The 14,323-nt window shown below is 41.2% G+C and overlaps 1 protein-coding gene across 1 annotated transcript; it reads left to right on the top strand.

Moving 5' to 3' along the window:
* The first annotated feature begins 440 nt into the window (after nucleotides 1–440).
* On the top strand, nucleotides 441–13,947 carry nup155 (nucleoporin 155). The gene is made up of 34 exons (XM_086097514.1): nucleotides 441–587; nucleotides 814–983; nucleotides 1,483–1,620; nucleotides 1,768–1,864; nucleotides 1,938–2,008; nucleotides 2,075–2,167; nucleotides 3,222–3,485; nucleotides 3,563–3,636; nucleotides 3,764–3,855; nucleotides 3,955–4,052; nucleotides 4,176–4,343; nucleotides 4,861–4,961; nucleotides 5,649–5,819; nucleotides 5,907–6,017; nucleotides 6,096–6,190; nucleotides 6,261–6,346; nucleotides 6,437–6,578; nucleotides 6,685–6,751; nucleotides 7,217–7,332; nucleotides 7,473–7,576; nucleotides 7,652–7,785; nucleotides 7,865–8,056; nucleotides 8,265–8,403; nucleotides 8,489–8,624; nucleotides 9,331–9,484; nucleotides 9,577–9,681; nucleotides 9,824–9,978; nucleotides 10,059–10,188; nucleotides 10,379–10,492; nucleotides 11,276–11,396; nucleotides 11,477–11,587; nucleotides 11,833–11,969; nucleotides 12,052–12,158; nucleotides 12,985–13,947. Exons 2-34 carry the CDS (start codon nucleotides 842–844, stop codon nucleotides 13,121–13,123), a joined length of 4,104 nt encoding a protein of 1,367 aa, XP_085953640.1. The 5' UTR covers nucleotides 441–587; nucleotides 814–841; the 3' UTR covers nucleotides 13,124–13,947.
* The last annotated feature ends 376 nt before the right edge of the window (nucleotides 13,948–14,323 follow it).

The raw sequence follows: 14,323 nt of genomic DNA, 5'->3' as shown, positions 1-14,323 counted from the left end.
ATACAAAGCAAGTGAAAGCCCACACAGGAGTTTTGAACGCCTCAACTGAGAGGCAGACTTAATAACTATTAACTCACTGTCCTGCTAAATGTGATCATAAATGAATAAAATGTGTCATGTGTTTTGTATTTCAAATTTTACTAAGACATTATCGGATGAAAGACTGTTTGGAAAAAGGCCAGTGCGTCGTCTGCTTATAATCGCGTTTGATGATGATTGGACCCTCTGGACCGCCGTAGAATTGATATTATGTATATATATATATTTATTTATTTTTAAACCCAAATGAGCAGAATAAACATTTTCTTCTTCAGTCTTATTTTTCCCCCGACTTGAGTATAAATGATATTTAAAACGTTTTTTTTCTTTTAACAATAAAAATCCCCGCCAGATAACTTTTTTTTTTTTAACGTTCCGGAAGCAAAACCTTTGACCTCGGAGGTGGTCGCGAATGAGGTTGGCGGGCAGCCTGTTGTGTATCTATCGATTTTATATCATTTACCTTCCTTCGAGTCCTTTAATTTCTTACTAAACTAACTGAAGTTGGAGGAATAATTCACTACACAGGCGGCATCATTTCCTTTCGGGTAAGATGATGAGCTAGTTCAAACTGGCGACTATTTACATTTAAGCTACGCTAGCATTTAGCCTCAATGCTAATACGCATGCCAAGATTCCTAGCAAACAGCGACTACTCATCAACTTGTTCTAACTAGTTTGACGTCACTCACGTAAACTCACATTTAAACCCTAAGTGACGTTCACAACGTATTCCATGTTTTCGTTTGACTAAACATTTTTTGATCCGGGTAGTTTTGTCGGCCAGTGGCAGTCTGAAATCATGCCGTCCAGCGCCGGACCCAGCAGCCCCTCCGCTGCTCTTGCCGAAGCACTCGATAGCTCGGCCCGGCTCGTCGACAGACACCTGCAAGATGACCGCTGCTTCCCGGACTTGTCGGAGCTCCTCAGCGTGCCCTCTCATAGTAAGTTACTGCTAAAAGCACCTGGCGGGCAAAGGAGTAAAAGTAAATAGTTGTACGAAAAATACTATAAATATTCTCTATTTAAATACATTAAAATGTGTTACTACTGTATTACTTCCACCACTGGGCATTTGTATGTATGCACCCTCGTTTAGAGGGAAGTTACCACTTAAAAACAACAACAACAACTGTGCTACACCACACCAGAGGAAGTGAGTAAGATAGTTGTTTCAGTAGATTAGAAAATTAAAGACAAGCACGACAAAGGTAATGGCTGTAAGAACATAATTAAAAACATAATGCACATTTGACAGTGGTGGGAGAAAGTCACATACAATTATACCGTATGGATAAATAAGAATTTCTGACAAGAAGTCAAGGGAAACTGGTGCCAAATTGCTTAATGTTCCCCATTAAATATTTCAGGAATATGATTCAATACAATTCAGTTTTGTTGTTATTTTTGTGCTAAATGTTAACATGATGTCTGTGCTATTAGATATACCGTCCCTTTCTGGAGTGTCCGACATGGACTATCCTCTCCAAGGACCAGGTTTACTCAGCGTGCCCAACTTGCCAGAGCTCAGCGCTGTGCGCAGAGTCCCGCTGCCACCGGAGCTGGTTGAGCAATTTAGCCGTATCCTTCATGTGTCAGGGAAGTGTACATAGATATCTTTAACAATCAATAAATCTGGTGTATGAAACATTTAATGTGATTATGCAAAATTAGGCTTCTTTTTTTTGCAATGAAGACGTCCGTATTTCCTCTAAACATGATACGTAGATATGCAGTTCAACTGCATGATGGGAGTTTTTCCTGAGATTTCTCGAGCATGGCTCACGATTGACAATGACATTTTCATGTGGAATTATGAGGACGGGTGAGTACAATCGCATCAGTGAGTGACTGAAATGTGCAACCGACATGTGATTTAGTGGTAATGTGCCTCACAGGGGAGACGTGGCCTACTTTGACGGCCTCATCGAAACCATTCTGGCAGTCGGGCTGGTGAAACCAAAGCAAGGTATGTGTGCACAGTACACTTTGTGACCTTTTTCAACAAGGTGTTTACTTTTTGTTATTTTCCCAGGAATTTTACAGCCTCACATCCATTACCTCCTTGTGTTGGCTACGTCTGTGGATGTGGTCATCCTGGGAGTGAGCTTCCCAAAGGGCCATGCTGGTGAGTTTGGAATGTTGTCAGTAAGGGCTTTATCGGCAGAAAAACCTTGATTTGTTCACGGTTGTCAGAATTGTGTGTATATTTTGGGAGAAATTTTAAGTAACGTCACTTTTTAGAGAATGTAATAGTTTTCACGTTTTTAGGTCTCCCAGGTGTCTTGATACATACAAAATTACAGAAAGCTTAATATCCACTTCTCTGTCTCTCTCTCTCTGTCTGGCTGTCTCTGGCAAATGCAAAGTAAGACAAAGTAATCATGTCAAATTAGACCCTTTTTTTGTAATTGTAAGTTGTAATATTTTTTTCTTATGTATTTTCTCATTTAAAACTGTGGCCTTTTATGTAAGAAAATGACTGTTTTTATCATGTAAAACATTTTTTTTCTTCGTAATGCAATATTATGACTTCGATAAGGTCAAGTTGTAACTTTGTTGATAAAATTGTGACTTTAATTGTGTAACATTAGGACTTTTTTTTCCCTCCTTTAGTTATTACATTGATCGTGCAAAATTAGTTTTTTCTTTCTTCTGTTTTTCCCCCATAAAATTAATATTTTAATCATGGAAATTTTGGATTTTTTTCTTATAATTGTAATTACAACTCATGGAAAATTATTACTTTTTTCTCATAAAATTACAATTTAATTTAAGTACATTAGTTTGCCTCTTGGGAAAAACTACCAATTTTACATGAATGAAAATGACGTAAAATTATTGGCCCTTTTGTTGTTGTTGAATAAATAAACACTTTCCTCATATCACAAATTAATTCCCCAAAAATGCTGTAATGTCCCCCTCATAATTATTTGAAAACTGTTCATGTGAAACTATTACTTCCTTAGGGAAAAAAAATATTCTCTTACAAAATACTTAGACATATTTTCAGATTTACTTGGTTGTGTACTTGATGACGAGGCAGTCACTTCATACACAGGGATTTGTATAGAAGTAATTAAAAATAAAAATGTCCATAACATATGCCTTTTTAATTTTATTTCATTTTATTTTTTGCTGTCTTAATGTATCATCCCATCTTACGTATGTCTGTGTTCCAGGGCTGAACGACAGCATGTCGGGCGGCATGCAGCTGCTGCCGGACCCCCTTTTCTCCATCCCCACCGACAACACCCACATCCTCTCGGTGACCTCCACCGACCTGGGGCGCATCTTCATGGCGGGCAAGGACGGCTGCCTGTACGAGATCGCCTACCAGGCAGAGGCGGGTTGGCTGAGTCAGCGCTGCAGCAAGATCAACCACTCCAAGAGCTCCCTGTCCTTCCTCGTCCCCTCTGTGCTCCAGTTCTCTTTCTCTGAGGACGGTAAGCACATGGGATTCCTACACTGAGGAAATAAGTTGGTGTTTATTCATACCATACAATTTTTTTCTGCTTTCCAGACCCAATTGTGCAGATTGCTGTGGACAACTCCCGCAACACGCTCTTCACACGCTCAGAGAAAGGAGTCCTACAGGTATTACCGTAATTATGTTGTGTGTGTATAGCCTAAAGCCTTTATAGGACATAATGTGTGTGTGTGTTTTTTTTTACACAAATAAAGTTCTTTCCAAATTTTAATTTAGTTCATTTGCGTCTTTTAGGTGTATGACCTGGGTGCTGATGGACAGTCTATGAGTCGCGTGGCCACCATGTCTCAAAATAGCATTGTTACAGCTGCCGGAAACATAGCCAGGTATCTCCACACTGAAGCAGAGTTCCTTTAGTTCACCTTTTATCCCTATGTTTGAAACGCAAGGAATCTGATGTTAATTTTTGACATACTCCCATGCAGGACAATCGACCGTTCTGTCTTCAAGCCCATCGTGCATATCTCTGTGATCAGCAGATCGGAGTCATCCGACTGCCACCTGCTTGCTGTGACACATGCAGGTAAAGAGGAAAATAAGCAACACCTGATTGTATGTGTGCATGTACGCCAAATATTTTGGCAGGTGTATGTTACATATCATGTTCACACTCCTGGTATTATTATTATTTTTTTTTATTCCTCAGGTGTACGTCTGTACTTCTGCACTACGCCTTTTGCGCCTCCTCAACTAAGGCACATGCCACCCCGACCCACCCTGCTCTCTATGATTCACGTCCGTCTACCGCCGGGCTTCTCGGCGTCGTCCACGCTGCAGAAACCCGCCAAGGTCCACAAGGCGCTGCACAGTAAAGGTAAACCCTGAATAGTGCTGTCACCATCTATTATTTTTAGAATCGATTAATCTATTGATTATTCAATTGATTAACCGACTGATTCATTTTATTTTTCCATTCAAATGTTTTACAAAGCATTTTTTCCCTCTGATTGATTGCTGTTTGGAAAACAATGACCTTTTTTTAAATTACTTTATGAATACAAAGTACAAAATAAACACCAATCACTGGTTAATAAAGTAAAAACGGATGTTTGCAAATGCCTTATTTTGATTAAACACAAAAGATAATCTTCTTCCATGAAGGACTACAGAAATCAGTGAACAATTACTGTTGATATGTTAAAATCTGAGGATTTGGACAATTTTAAATTAAATAATGGCTCCAAACGATTACTCGATTATTAAAGTAATTGTTGATTAATTTTGATCATTGATTACTTGTCGATTAATCGATTAATTTTGACAGCTCTACCCCTGAACATACCGGCTTTTCTTTATCGAGAATCTTTGATCATTTTGGATAATCCCCGCAGGCATTTTGCTGATGGCGGCTTCTGAGATGGAGGACAACGACCTTCTGTGGTGCATCAACCATGACTCTTTCCCATTCAAGAAGCCTTTGATGGAGACTCAGGTTGGGATCAGCTAAGCAGTTCTACCACCACAAACTTAAATCTTATAATGTAATACTTCGCTGACAGGGGTGGGAAGTATTCAACAGAAACAGGCTGCCATTGGGTTTGTCAAGCGTATTAGCTAGCATATTAGCCTGAATAACATTTACACACAATAATAAATGTTTGGGAGTCGAGTGAATTGTAACTGCAAAGGCTACACGGTTTTACTTGTTTTGTTGTATTTAACTGCAGTGTCTGTCTGGCTGACACAACCTTTTTGTGTTAGCCTTGGTTGCTTGACGTCGAGCGCTGTCGTATGGTGTTCCACATGGTTCAATTCTTGGGCCTCTGTTGTTTTCATTTTTATCATCTGCTGCCTCGGGGTTCCGTCTGAAGAAAACATTTCCCTCCTCTGCTATGCAAATGACTGTCGATTCCACCAGGTTGTGTAAAAGTAAAACATGGATTTCTTTGACCTGAGCACAAAAACCGCAAGTAGCTAAAACATTTTGCAAAAAATGGAGGCTGTTTAAAAAAAAAATTTTTGCAAATGCTGAACTGTGAATTAACGGGGTTTCACTGCATTTTAATTTATTTAATTATTTTTTTTACTTTACAAAAAAAAAGCTGCAGGTCACATATGGTGTCCCTACTTCCATGACCTTGTGTTTGTCGTATATAATAAAGTCTTATTTTCCATGCAGATGATCTCTAACATTGATGGACACACGTGGGCTATAAGCGCCATCGACGAGGAGAGGCCAGGCAAGATTTGTACTCCCCTGAACAAGGACCTGATCCCTGTCAGCGACTCGCCCGTGGTGGTCCTGCAGCACAGCATCGCCCCACAGAAATTTATCCTCCTTTCAGCAAAGGTTTCACGCCTCTTTCTCCGCACGAGACGCAAAGTCAAGTCCCGGTTCAGAATGCTAACTAACAGCAAGATTGTCGCTCTTCGGTAGGGGAGTCACATCTTCCATAAACTCAGTCCCGTGGAGCAGCTCCGTCACCTGCTGGTGAGCTGCGCGGGAGGAGAGAGCGAGGAGATCGAGCGCTTCTTCAAGCTGCACCGGGTAAAAACTTTCATTCCTTGACACGGGAGACCATTATGCTCCCTGAATCTGTTTAAATTTATATACGCGTCTGTTTAGGAGGAGCAGGCCTGCGCTACGGCCTTGATCCTGGCTTGTTCTAACGCCGCTTGTAACAGAGAGGTCTCGCAGTGGGCCACCAGAGCCTTCTTCAGGTCTGATAACACAGAAGATACAATTAACCAGGAACCCCCTGTATTGTTAAATGCATGTTTGTGTCATCAGATATGGAGGAGAGGCACAGATGAGATTTCCTGCTGCTCTGTCACAACCCAGCAATGTTGGACCCATGATGAGCTCTCCAGCACCCGGTTAGTTCTTGCTCAATCTGGCTGCGTGCAGGTAGAACTTTTAGTGCCGTATATTCAAGTACTGTATGATTTATCTGTCCCATCCACCAGGCTTTTTGCCCCCACCCTTGGCCACGCCCTTTGCTTTAATGCAATCCGGGTCCGCCCCCATTACGCCGATGTCCGTTGGCCCAGAGGTGATTTTCTCCGGGAAGCACAACGGCATCTGTGTCTACTTTGCTCGTGTTCTCGGGTGAGTTATGTCTGACCCCCCCCACCCGATAATCACCATTATGTGGCGTCGGCATGTCAAACCAGTGTGGATTCATTCTTCCTTCAACGCTGGCTTCTCCAAACAGGAGCATTTGGGATGGGAGCCTAGCAGCGGAGAAAACTATCAGCAAAGGAAGCCAGACTGTCAGTATTGTAAGAATGATTTTGCTTTTTGTTTTTCTCTCAAAATGTTGATTTCCCAGTGATGCTCTGATAAGCTTCCATCATAATACACAAAGAATAAAGAATTACAGCACACTTAGCAATTACTTGGCACACTGTTTGAAATTACTCAGCAACTTTTCCACTCCTTTAGTGACTATTAGAAAAAAGAAAAAAATGAGTAGCATCAAATCTAGCGAATTTTTTGTGGTCAATTTGAGACTTCTGAAGACTAATAAGTGCTAAAAAAAAATTTTTTTTATATATATATGTATATATATATATGCGCCTCACATTTGTACCGTACAAAAATTTGTACCGTATTTAATAATGCAAAATTATTTTTTATCAGATGCAGGCAAGAATTCAATTTTCATGATACGTTCCTTTGAAAACTGCTCACAATGTCTAATCAATGCTCTTAAACACTCTTCTTCATCAATGTCATCATCACAGCTGGAAAGCAGCGTTGCTTCTTTTCATCTGGAATCGGTCCTTCTGGAGCTCTACAATTTGAAGGAGTTTCTGGACAAAAACTCTCAGTTCAGTCCCTCGTCTCTCAGCGGTGCAAGGTAAGACGTGGAAGTCAACATTTACTTTTGCACACCTATAGTGATATCCTACGGTAACTACTGGATTAAACTTCAACGTATACTTAAAGAAAAATGTCTTGTGGACATACTCACTATGTTGCTGGCGATCCCTTTTGTAGCTTCAGTTCTCCTGGCAACCTGCAACAAAGACTGCTGGGATTTATGCGGCCAGACGGCGCCAGCTCTCAGCAGGTCCAGCAGGAGCTTCAGAGGAAGTATCACAGTGAGTTTGGAGAATCTGGACAGTTTGGTTTTCAAACACTTTGTCTTACCAGAATTTATAATTGTTGTTTTCCAGGCAAGGCTCAGGTCTATGAGAAAGTGTCCCTGCAGAGCATCCAGGCGCTAGTGCATCGCTCTTATCAGACCCTGGCCCTCTGGAAGCTTCTTTGCGATCATCAGTTCAGCCTCATAATGTCAGAACTGCCCATGGTAGAATTTACACAAACACCCCGCGTACGCTTGTACTCTTATCGCTCTCGTGATATCTCACACAAGCACTCTTTTGTAGGATTTTCAGGAGCAGATGAAGGGAGCAAGTTTCAAGGATGTGGTGATCCATGGGAAGGAGCTTTCGGGAGCCCTGGTCACGGCGCTCATTAATGTCTACATCAAAGATAACGCCTCTGTGGACGCCATCAGCAATCACCTGCGGGATGTCTGCCCGCTGATCTACAGCACAGATGACAGCGTCTGCTCCAAAGTACACGGCAGAGCCAGTAGATTTAAAATGAGCTTTTCTTGTTTACTGTTCGGGTTGACAGCTGGTCGGGTCTGACGTAGTTGTCACCCTCTGCTGGTTGTTGACAAGTAGTGCGCAACAAAAAAATTGTGTCGCTTGAACTATCGACAAATAGTTTCCTCATGCACGTTTTGGGGGTTTCAAATGTTGATGTTCTTCTTCCACTAAGGCTAACGAGTTGCTGCAGAGCTCCAAGCAGATCCAAAACAAACTCGATAAAGAGAGAACCCTGCGAGAGTCACTCCGTCTCTACCAGCAGATCAGCCAACACACGGACCTGCCACTGGTTTGCTCCCAGTACAGACAAGGTAGCGTGTGGCTCGACACCTCCGTTGTCACCGCTCACGACCGACCTGTGTTGAATTGACGCAAATGTCCCGTATCGTATCTCAGTGCGCTTCTACGAGGGCGTCCTCGAGCTCTGCCTCACTGCGGCTGACAAGAAGGACCCCCAGAGGCTGGGCCCTCATTTTTACAAAAATGGAGAGCCTGAGGAGGACCAGGTGGGACAGCTGGCCTTCCAGGAAAGGTAAGATTGGTCATAAAATTAGCCCATTTCCCTTTATTGAGCTTAAAATGGTTTGATGAGGCTGTTTAGCCATAAAGTAATATATAGTGACAGGCAGAACAATTAAATGCTTTTTTACTAGGCACCTGTGTCACACTTTGGCATTCATAAAAGAGAATAGTAGCTTAATGTACAACTAAACGGGCCAAGATTTGTTAATAAATCGAGACAATATCGTTATTTCAGTGTTCCCCCACTGTAGCGCAGTTCACTTAACGTGGAAGCACTTTGTGGCAGTTTTTTTTCTTTCTGTGAAATGTATCTACTAGTGTCGCGGAAATTCCCTCAATATTGTACCGTAATTGCGTATAGAGGCCACAAGATGGCAGAAAAGTACTGAGAATGAAGAGACCCGTACAGTATCAACACTAGTATGCACATGATTTACCCGTTTTACATAAAAGGTTGCATTTAGTAGTTCAATTACACAAACCACCTTCACATGACGCTCTGAAATAGTATATTAGCCTAAATAGTGCGCTAGCACACATCGGCGTGACATCACAAATGAGCACTAGCATCCTAGCATTTAACACAAACAATGTCAAGTCACGAATAAGCCAAGAGTCAAAACAAACCAAAAACTCACAACTAAATACTGCAATAACCGACAATAAGTTGTTGATGATGGCTTTTGTCGCTGACATTTTCCCATCCCCGCCTGCAGGCTATCCTGTTATAAATGCATCACGGACACCATGCAGGAGCTGGTGAACCAAAGCAAAGCGGCCCCTCAGTCCCCCAGCGTGCCAAAGCAGCCAGGGCCTCCTGTCCTCACCTCGGACCCCAACATGCTGAGTAACGAGGAAGCCACAGCCCATGTGAGTGAGGAATGGAATTGTCGATTCTGTACATTTTCTGCATTTTATTTTTTTATTTTTTTTTTTTTAATGGCAACCTCTTTCCACTGCAGTTTGAGCAGATCTTCAGTCTGGCTCAGAGGTCCCAAGACGAGCTGTTTCACATCGCCCTGTATAACTGGTTAATTCAGGCCGATCTGACCGACAAGCTGCTAGAGGTACCGTGTGTTTTACTTGGTGGCACTACTTTGATAGTTAAAAAAAAAGTGATTTGGTGGACAAAACAGGCCACCGGAAAAAGGCGAAGGCCAGTTCAAAATTGTAACTGATTCTTTTCCGATTGGATCCGCTCTTGTCCAGGTGAATTCGCCATACCTGGAAGAGCATCTCATGCACATGATCAAACAGGATCAGAGCAAGGTCCACAACATGGACCTGCTGTGGCGCTACTACGAGAAGAACCGCAGCTTTGGCAAAGCCGCCCACGTGCTGGCCCGCCTTGCTGACATGCACAGGTAATGGTGATGCGGTTGGATGATGATGATGATGTCGTTGTACCGCCGTCAACGTACTTCTCGTCTGTGCGCGCACGCAGCACTGAGATCTCCCTCAAGCAGCGTCTGGAGTACTTGGCCCGGGCCATCTTGTCCGCTAAGAGCTCCTCCTGCATCTCCGCTCAGGCGGCAGACGGCGAGTTCCTCCATGAGCTGGAGGAGAAGATGGAGGTATAATTTAGATTGTCTTCATTCTTTAACAATAAAGTACGAGTGGTGGCGTAGGTTCAGCATTTTACCATTGTCAGCCCCCGACCAAGTTGGGAGCAAGAATCGCTCCCATAGCTGCCTGAAATATAAAAAATATTTGTAGACTGAAGTAATCCGCCCACACGCGTAACACCGCTCTGCTTTCTTCTAGCTGGTGCGCATCCAAGTCCAGATTCAGGAGACACTAATACGACAATACTCCAATCATCCTTCGGTGAAAAATGCCGTCTCTCAGTTGGATTTGGATCTCATGGACATCACCAAGGTAACATGCGACAAATTCATTGTTTTTGCTATGTTGAAACATGATGTTGATATTTATTTTCATTGTTAATACTTAAAGCAGAAGTCAACCTTAAACATGTCTTGACAATAATGTGTTAATTATGACCTCACTAGTCTAAACATGACATTCTGATTAATATTACATTTGTGGATGTGAGTTATGAAGCAAAATCCAGCCGTTTTTATCCATCTCAGGGAGCGGCCATTTTGCCACTTGCTGTCGACTGATGATGACATCACAGTTCTTGCTCAGGCAACGGCCAATCACAGCTCACCTGTTTTTTGAAGCTGCACTGTGATTGGTTGTTATCTGAGACCAACATTGATGTCATCTTTAACCGACAGCAAATGGCAAAATGGCCGCCCCCTTAGATGGATTAAAAAAAAAACAGCTGGACCCGTATTCCACTAACGCAATATTAACAAGAATACCATATTTAGACTAATGGGGCTGCATAGAACATATTATTGTCCAAAATTATTATTGTCAAAATTATTGTCAACCCAACATGGGGTGACTTCCCCTTTTAATCTTAGTTCATATTTGGAGAGCTAAGAATTTTTTTAAGGTGGAACTGTGCAAAAATTTCGAGACACAGGTACAATTCATTTGTTTATCCACCTTTCGCCATTCGTAGAACAGAATGGTCGCCAATAATCACACAAAGTAAAATTAGGAGTAAATTGTGATATTTTTCAAACATAAAACACTGCTTTAAGCAATGGGAGTCGTTTGTAAACGTGATCTCCTTCCTGCGTGCAGCTCTATGGGGAATACGCCGACCACTTCAAACTATCCGAGTGCAAGCTGGCCATCATTCACTGCGCGGGACACTCGGACGCAATTCTGGTGCACTCGCTTTGGCAGGAAATCATAGAGAAAGGTCGTTACTCCCACAACGGATAAAAGCTTGTGTTTTGCTTTCATCACTTGTTGATTTGATGCTTCCGACTTGTCCGGCAGAACTGGCAGACATGGTGGCCATGAGTCCCGTGGACAGGATGCGATCCCTCAGTTTGAAGCTGGTGTCGCTAGGCAGGATCTACGCGGGGACGCCGCGATATTTTCCACTAGGTTAGCATTCAGCGTTTTTTTTTTGGTGCACCTTGTGATGTATGGTATTTAGTTGATAGCGGTGTAATTATAATTATAATAATTTCTCGTCCCATGCGAGTTGCCAACGTTTCTGTCATTACAAGTGGCTTGTTCAAGCATGTCCTCTCTGTGGACTCGCACCATGGATTTGACTCCCTGCTACTGTTATACATTCTATGTGTAAAATGTTATGTTTGTAGAAAGTGAATTTTGTGTGTTTGCAGAATTCCTGGTGAAGTATCTGGAGCAGGAGGTGTGCCGCCTCAACTGGGATGTTGGCTTCGTCTCGTCCACCATGCAGGAAATCGGGGTGCAGCTCCCGCGCCTTCTGGAGGTCTACGACCAACTTTTCAAAACCCGGGTACACGCCTCAAATTGCATCCACTCGCGGTTAAGTCATTTAAGAAATAAATAGGAGTATTTAGAAGCTTTGTCCGTTGTAGGATCCTTACTGGCAGCGCTTGAAGAAGCCTTTGCACTTGGTGGAGTGCATCCACGTGCTTTTGACGGGTTATGTTGACGACCCCAGCAGAGTGCCCTCGTATGACAGGTAAGCTGCGTTAGTAGCAGTTCAACTTCTGGCCTGTAGAGAGCGCCAAACGTCTGTCAAATGTCCCTTTTGCACTGGCTGTCTAAACTGATGTCATTCTTTCACTTTCTGTAAAAATACGACTTTATTCCTGTGATATTAACTTAAATTAAAAATTTCCCCTCATAATAATAACAGAAAATATTTTTTTAACTAGAAAATTTGCAGTCTTGAAAATATTAAACTTTATACATTATCACTATAAATGTGAAATTATAAGACTTTTCTTGTAATATTGCAACTTAAATAAAAATAAAAATAAATAAAATATGCTGCTTTATTTGCATATCATTGCAACATTAAGCTATAAAATATACACCTTTTTATCTCAAATATACTTAATCCCTTTCCTATTACAACTCTCGAAATTGACTTCTTTCTCAAGCATACGACTTTATTCTCGTATTACCAAATTATCAAACTTTAAATCTCAAAATTATGGAATATTTATTCTTTATTCTAGTAATATTGTAAATATATGCTATCTTTTCTCTCAACGATATAATACTATTCTCTAAAATGAGTTTAAATCTAGACTCGACAACTTTTATCTAAAATATATATAACTTTTCTCTTGTAATTTTACAACCTACCGTTAAGTCTTAAACGTATTCTATTTTTCATTAGATTTTTTCTTAATTCTAGAAAAATATACATTGTTTTTCATTGTAAATACACATCTTTATCTCTTGAATCTAAAATATAGTATTTTTTTAGCTATAAAATTTTTTTTTCTCTGTTTACTCTCATTCCAATTTACCAACGAATTCTCTCCGCTCCGCCTCAGACGCCGCTTCACCAACGTGTGTCTGGACAACATCTGCGGCTACCTGGTGGAGCTGCAGTCCCTCAGCCCCAACGCCGCCCTCCAGTACACCATCGGCAACTTCAAGTCTCTGCAGGCCAAACTGGATAAACTTCACTGACGTTTGCCAAACTCCCTCTGTTTTGCCTTTATTCGCTTTGCTGATACATCTGTCACGTTTGTACAGTGGGGACAGGATTCAGGTATCAGTCAGCGTTATGCACTACTCACACAAAAGATGACATTTTAGGACGGACTTGTGCATTCAGAAGTTTAGCCAAAGTCAAATTCATTTCACCTGCAATGTTTATGGCGTGTTTTAGGTTCATCCGGAAATTTACTGCAAAAGCCAAAGATTTCTCACTCGTTGTGAATAATGCATCTTCTTATTTTGTAGTAAAATTCCCAGTATGACTTCATTAAAGCATAATGCAAGGATATGACTGTAAAGGGACAGGTTTTTATAACTTATTAGTGATTAATTGTCCCAAAGCACAACATTACAACGTGTAAATATACTACCGACACTCCTACGGGTTTACAAGAGGAGTTTTACAAACAGACATCACCACTTTTTTCTTATTGACAATGTACATACAAACAATTTGATTGTTGTTGTTTTTTTTTTATTATCTTCATGAGGCTGTTTTCCCAATTTTTGTCATAGTTGCCGCCAGCCTCGCTATTGCCCTCCCCGCGACGATCCAATGCCTTAAAATGGCGTCTCCGTTGCTCATAATGTGACACCGCAGAGGGATGTCACTTCTTTGTGTTCATGTAATTACGTTTAATTAAAAACGGCACTCAAAGCTTCCCGTACAGTCATCACAAAAAGGAACGCTGAAATTGTTGTTGTTCTTTTTTTCCAATTAGTTGCCATGCGCTGGATTGTTAGCGCATTCATGTTTATTTTAGCCTGGTGGGAATAAAGAAGTTTGGTTTTGATGTTTTGTTGATTATTTAAAAAAAACTTTTATACCTTTTTTTTGTTTACATTCAGGAGTATCTTATGAAATTCCAGTATGTAGTTTCACTGCAAAGAGTGAAATATTACATTTTGATGATTGCACCAAAATCCAACCATCCCAAATTTGCAGAAACAATATTCAGTGTAAATATATGTAGATATAGCATGTGCTAAATGTAAATAATTTATTCCTAAGTGAATGTTTGAAAACAAATGTACTGTACTTAAAAGTTAAATCCACGTGCTTATTTATGAATGCACTGGAAAAATGACATTTAATTCAGTGATTCTTCAGCATACCACTAGAGGGAGCCAGTTAAATGCTCGAATTGCTTACCTATTAGCAGTTTAAAC

This window comes from Leptonotus elevatus, chromosome 15, assembly GCF_054856555.1.
Source record: "Leptonotus elevatus isolate MCC_2025b chromosome 15, RoL_Lele_1.0, whole genome shotgun sequence".
NCBI classification, from domain to species: domain Eukaryota; kingdom Metazoa; phylum Chordata; class Actinopteri; order Syngnathiformes; family Syngnathidae; genus Leptonotus; species Leptonotus elevatus.
This window is presented reverse-complemented; position numbering and strand designations above follow the sequence as displayed.

Excerpts from the sequence above, each read along its gene's own strand:
- nup155 (XM_086097514.1), top strand. The coding sequence starts at position 842 with ATGCCGTCCAGCGCCGGACCCAGCAGCCCCTCCGCTGCTCTTGCCGAA. Across the intron at positions 1,621-1,767 it reads GCTGGTTGAGCAATTTAGCC|ATATGCAGTTCAACTGCATG; the intron begins GTATCCTTCATG and ends CATGATACGTAG. Across the intron at positions 10,189-10,378 it reads AGCTGGAGGAGAAGATGGAG|CTGGTGCGCATCCAAGTCCA; the intron begins GTATAATTTAGA and ends GCTTTCTTCTAG.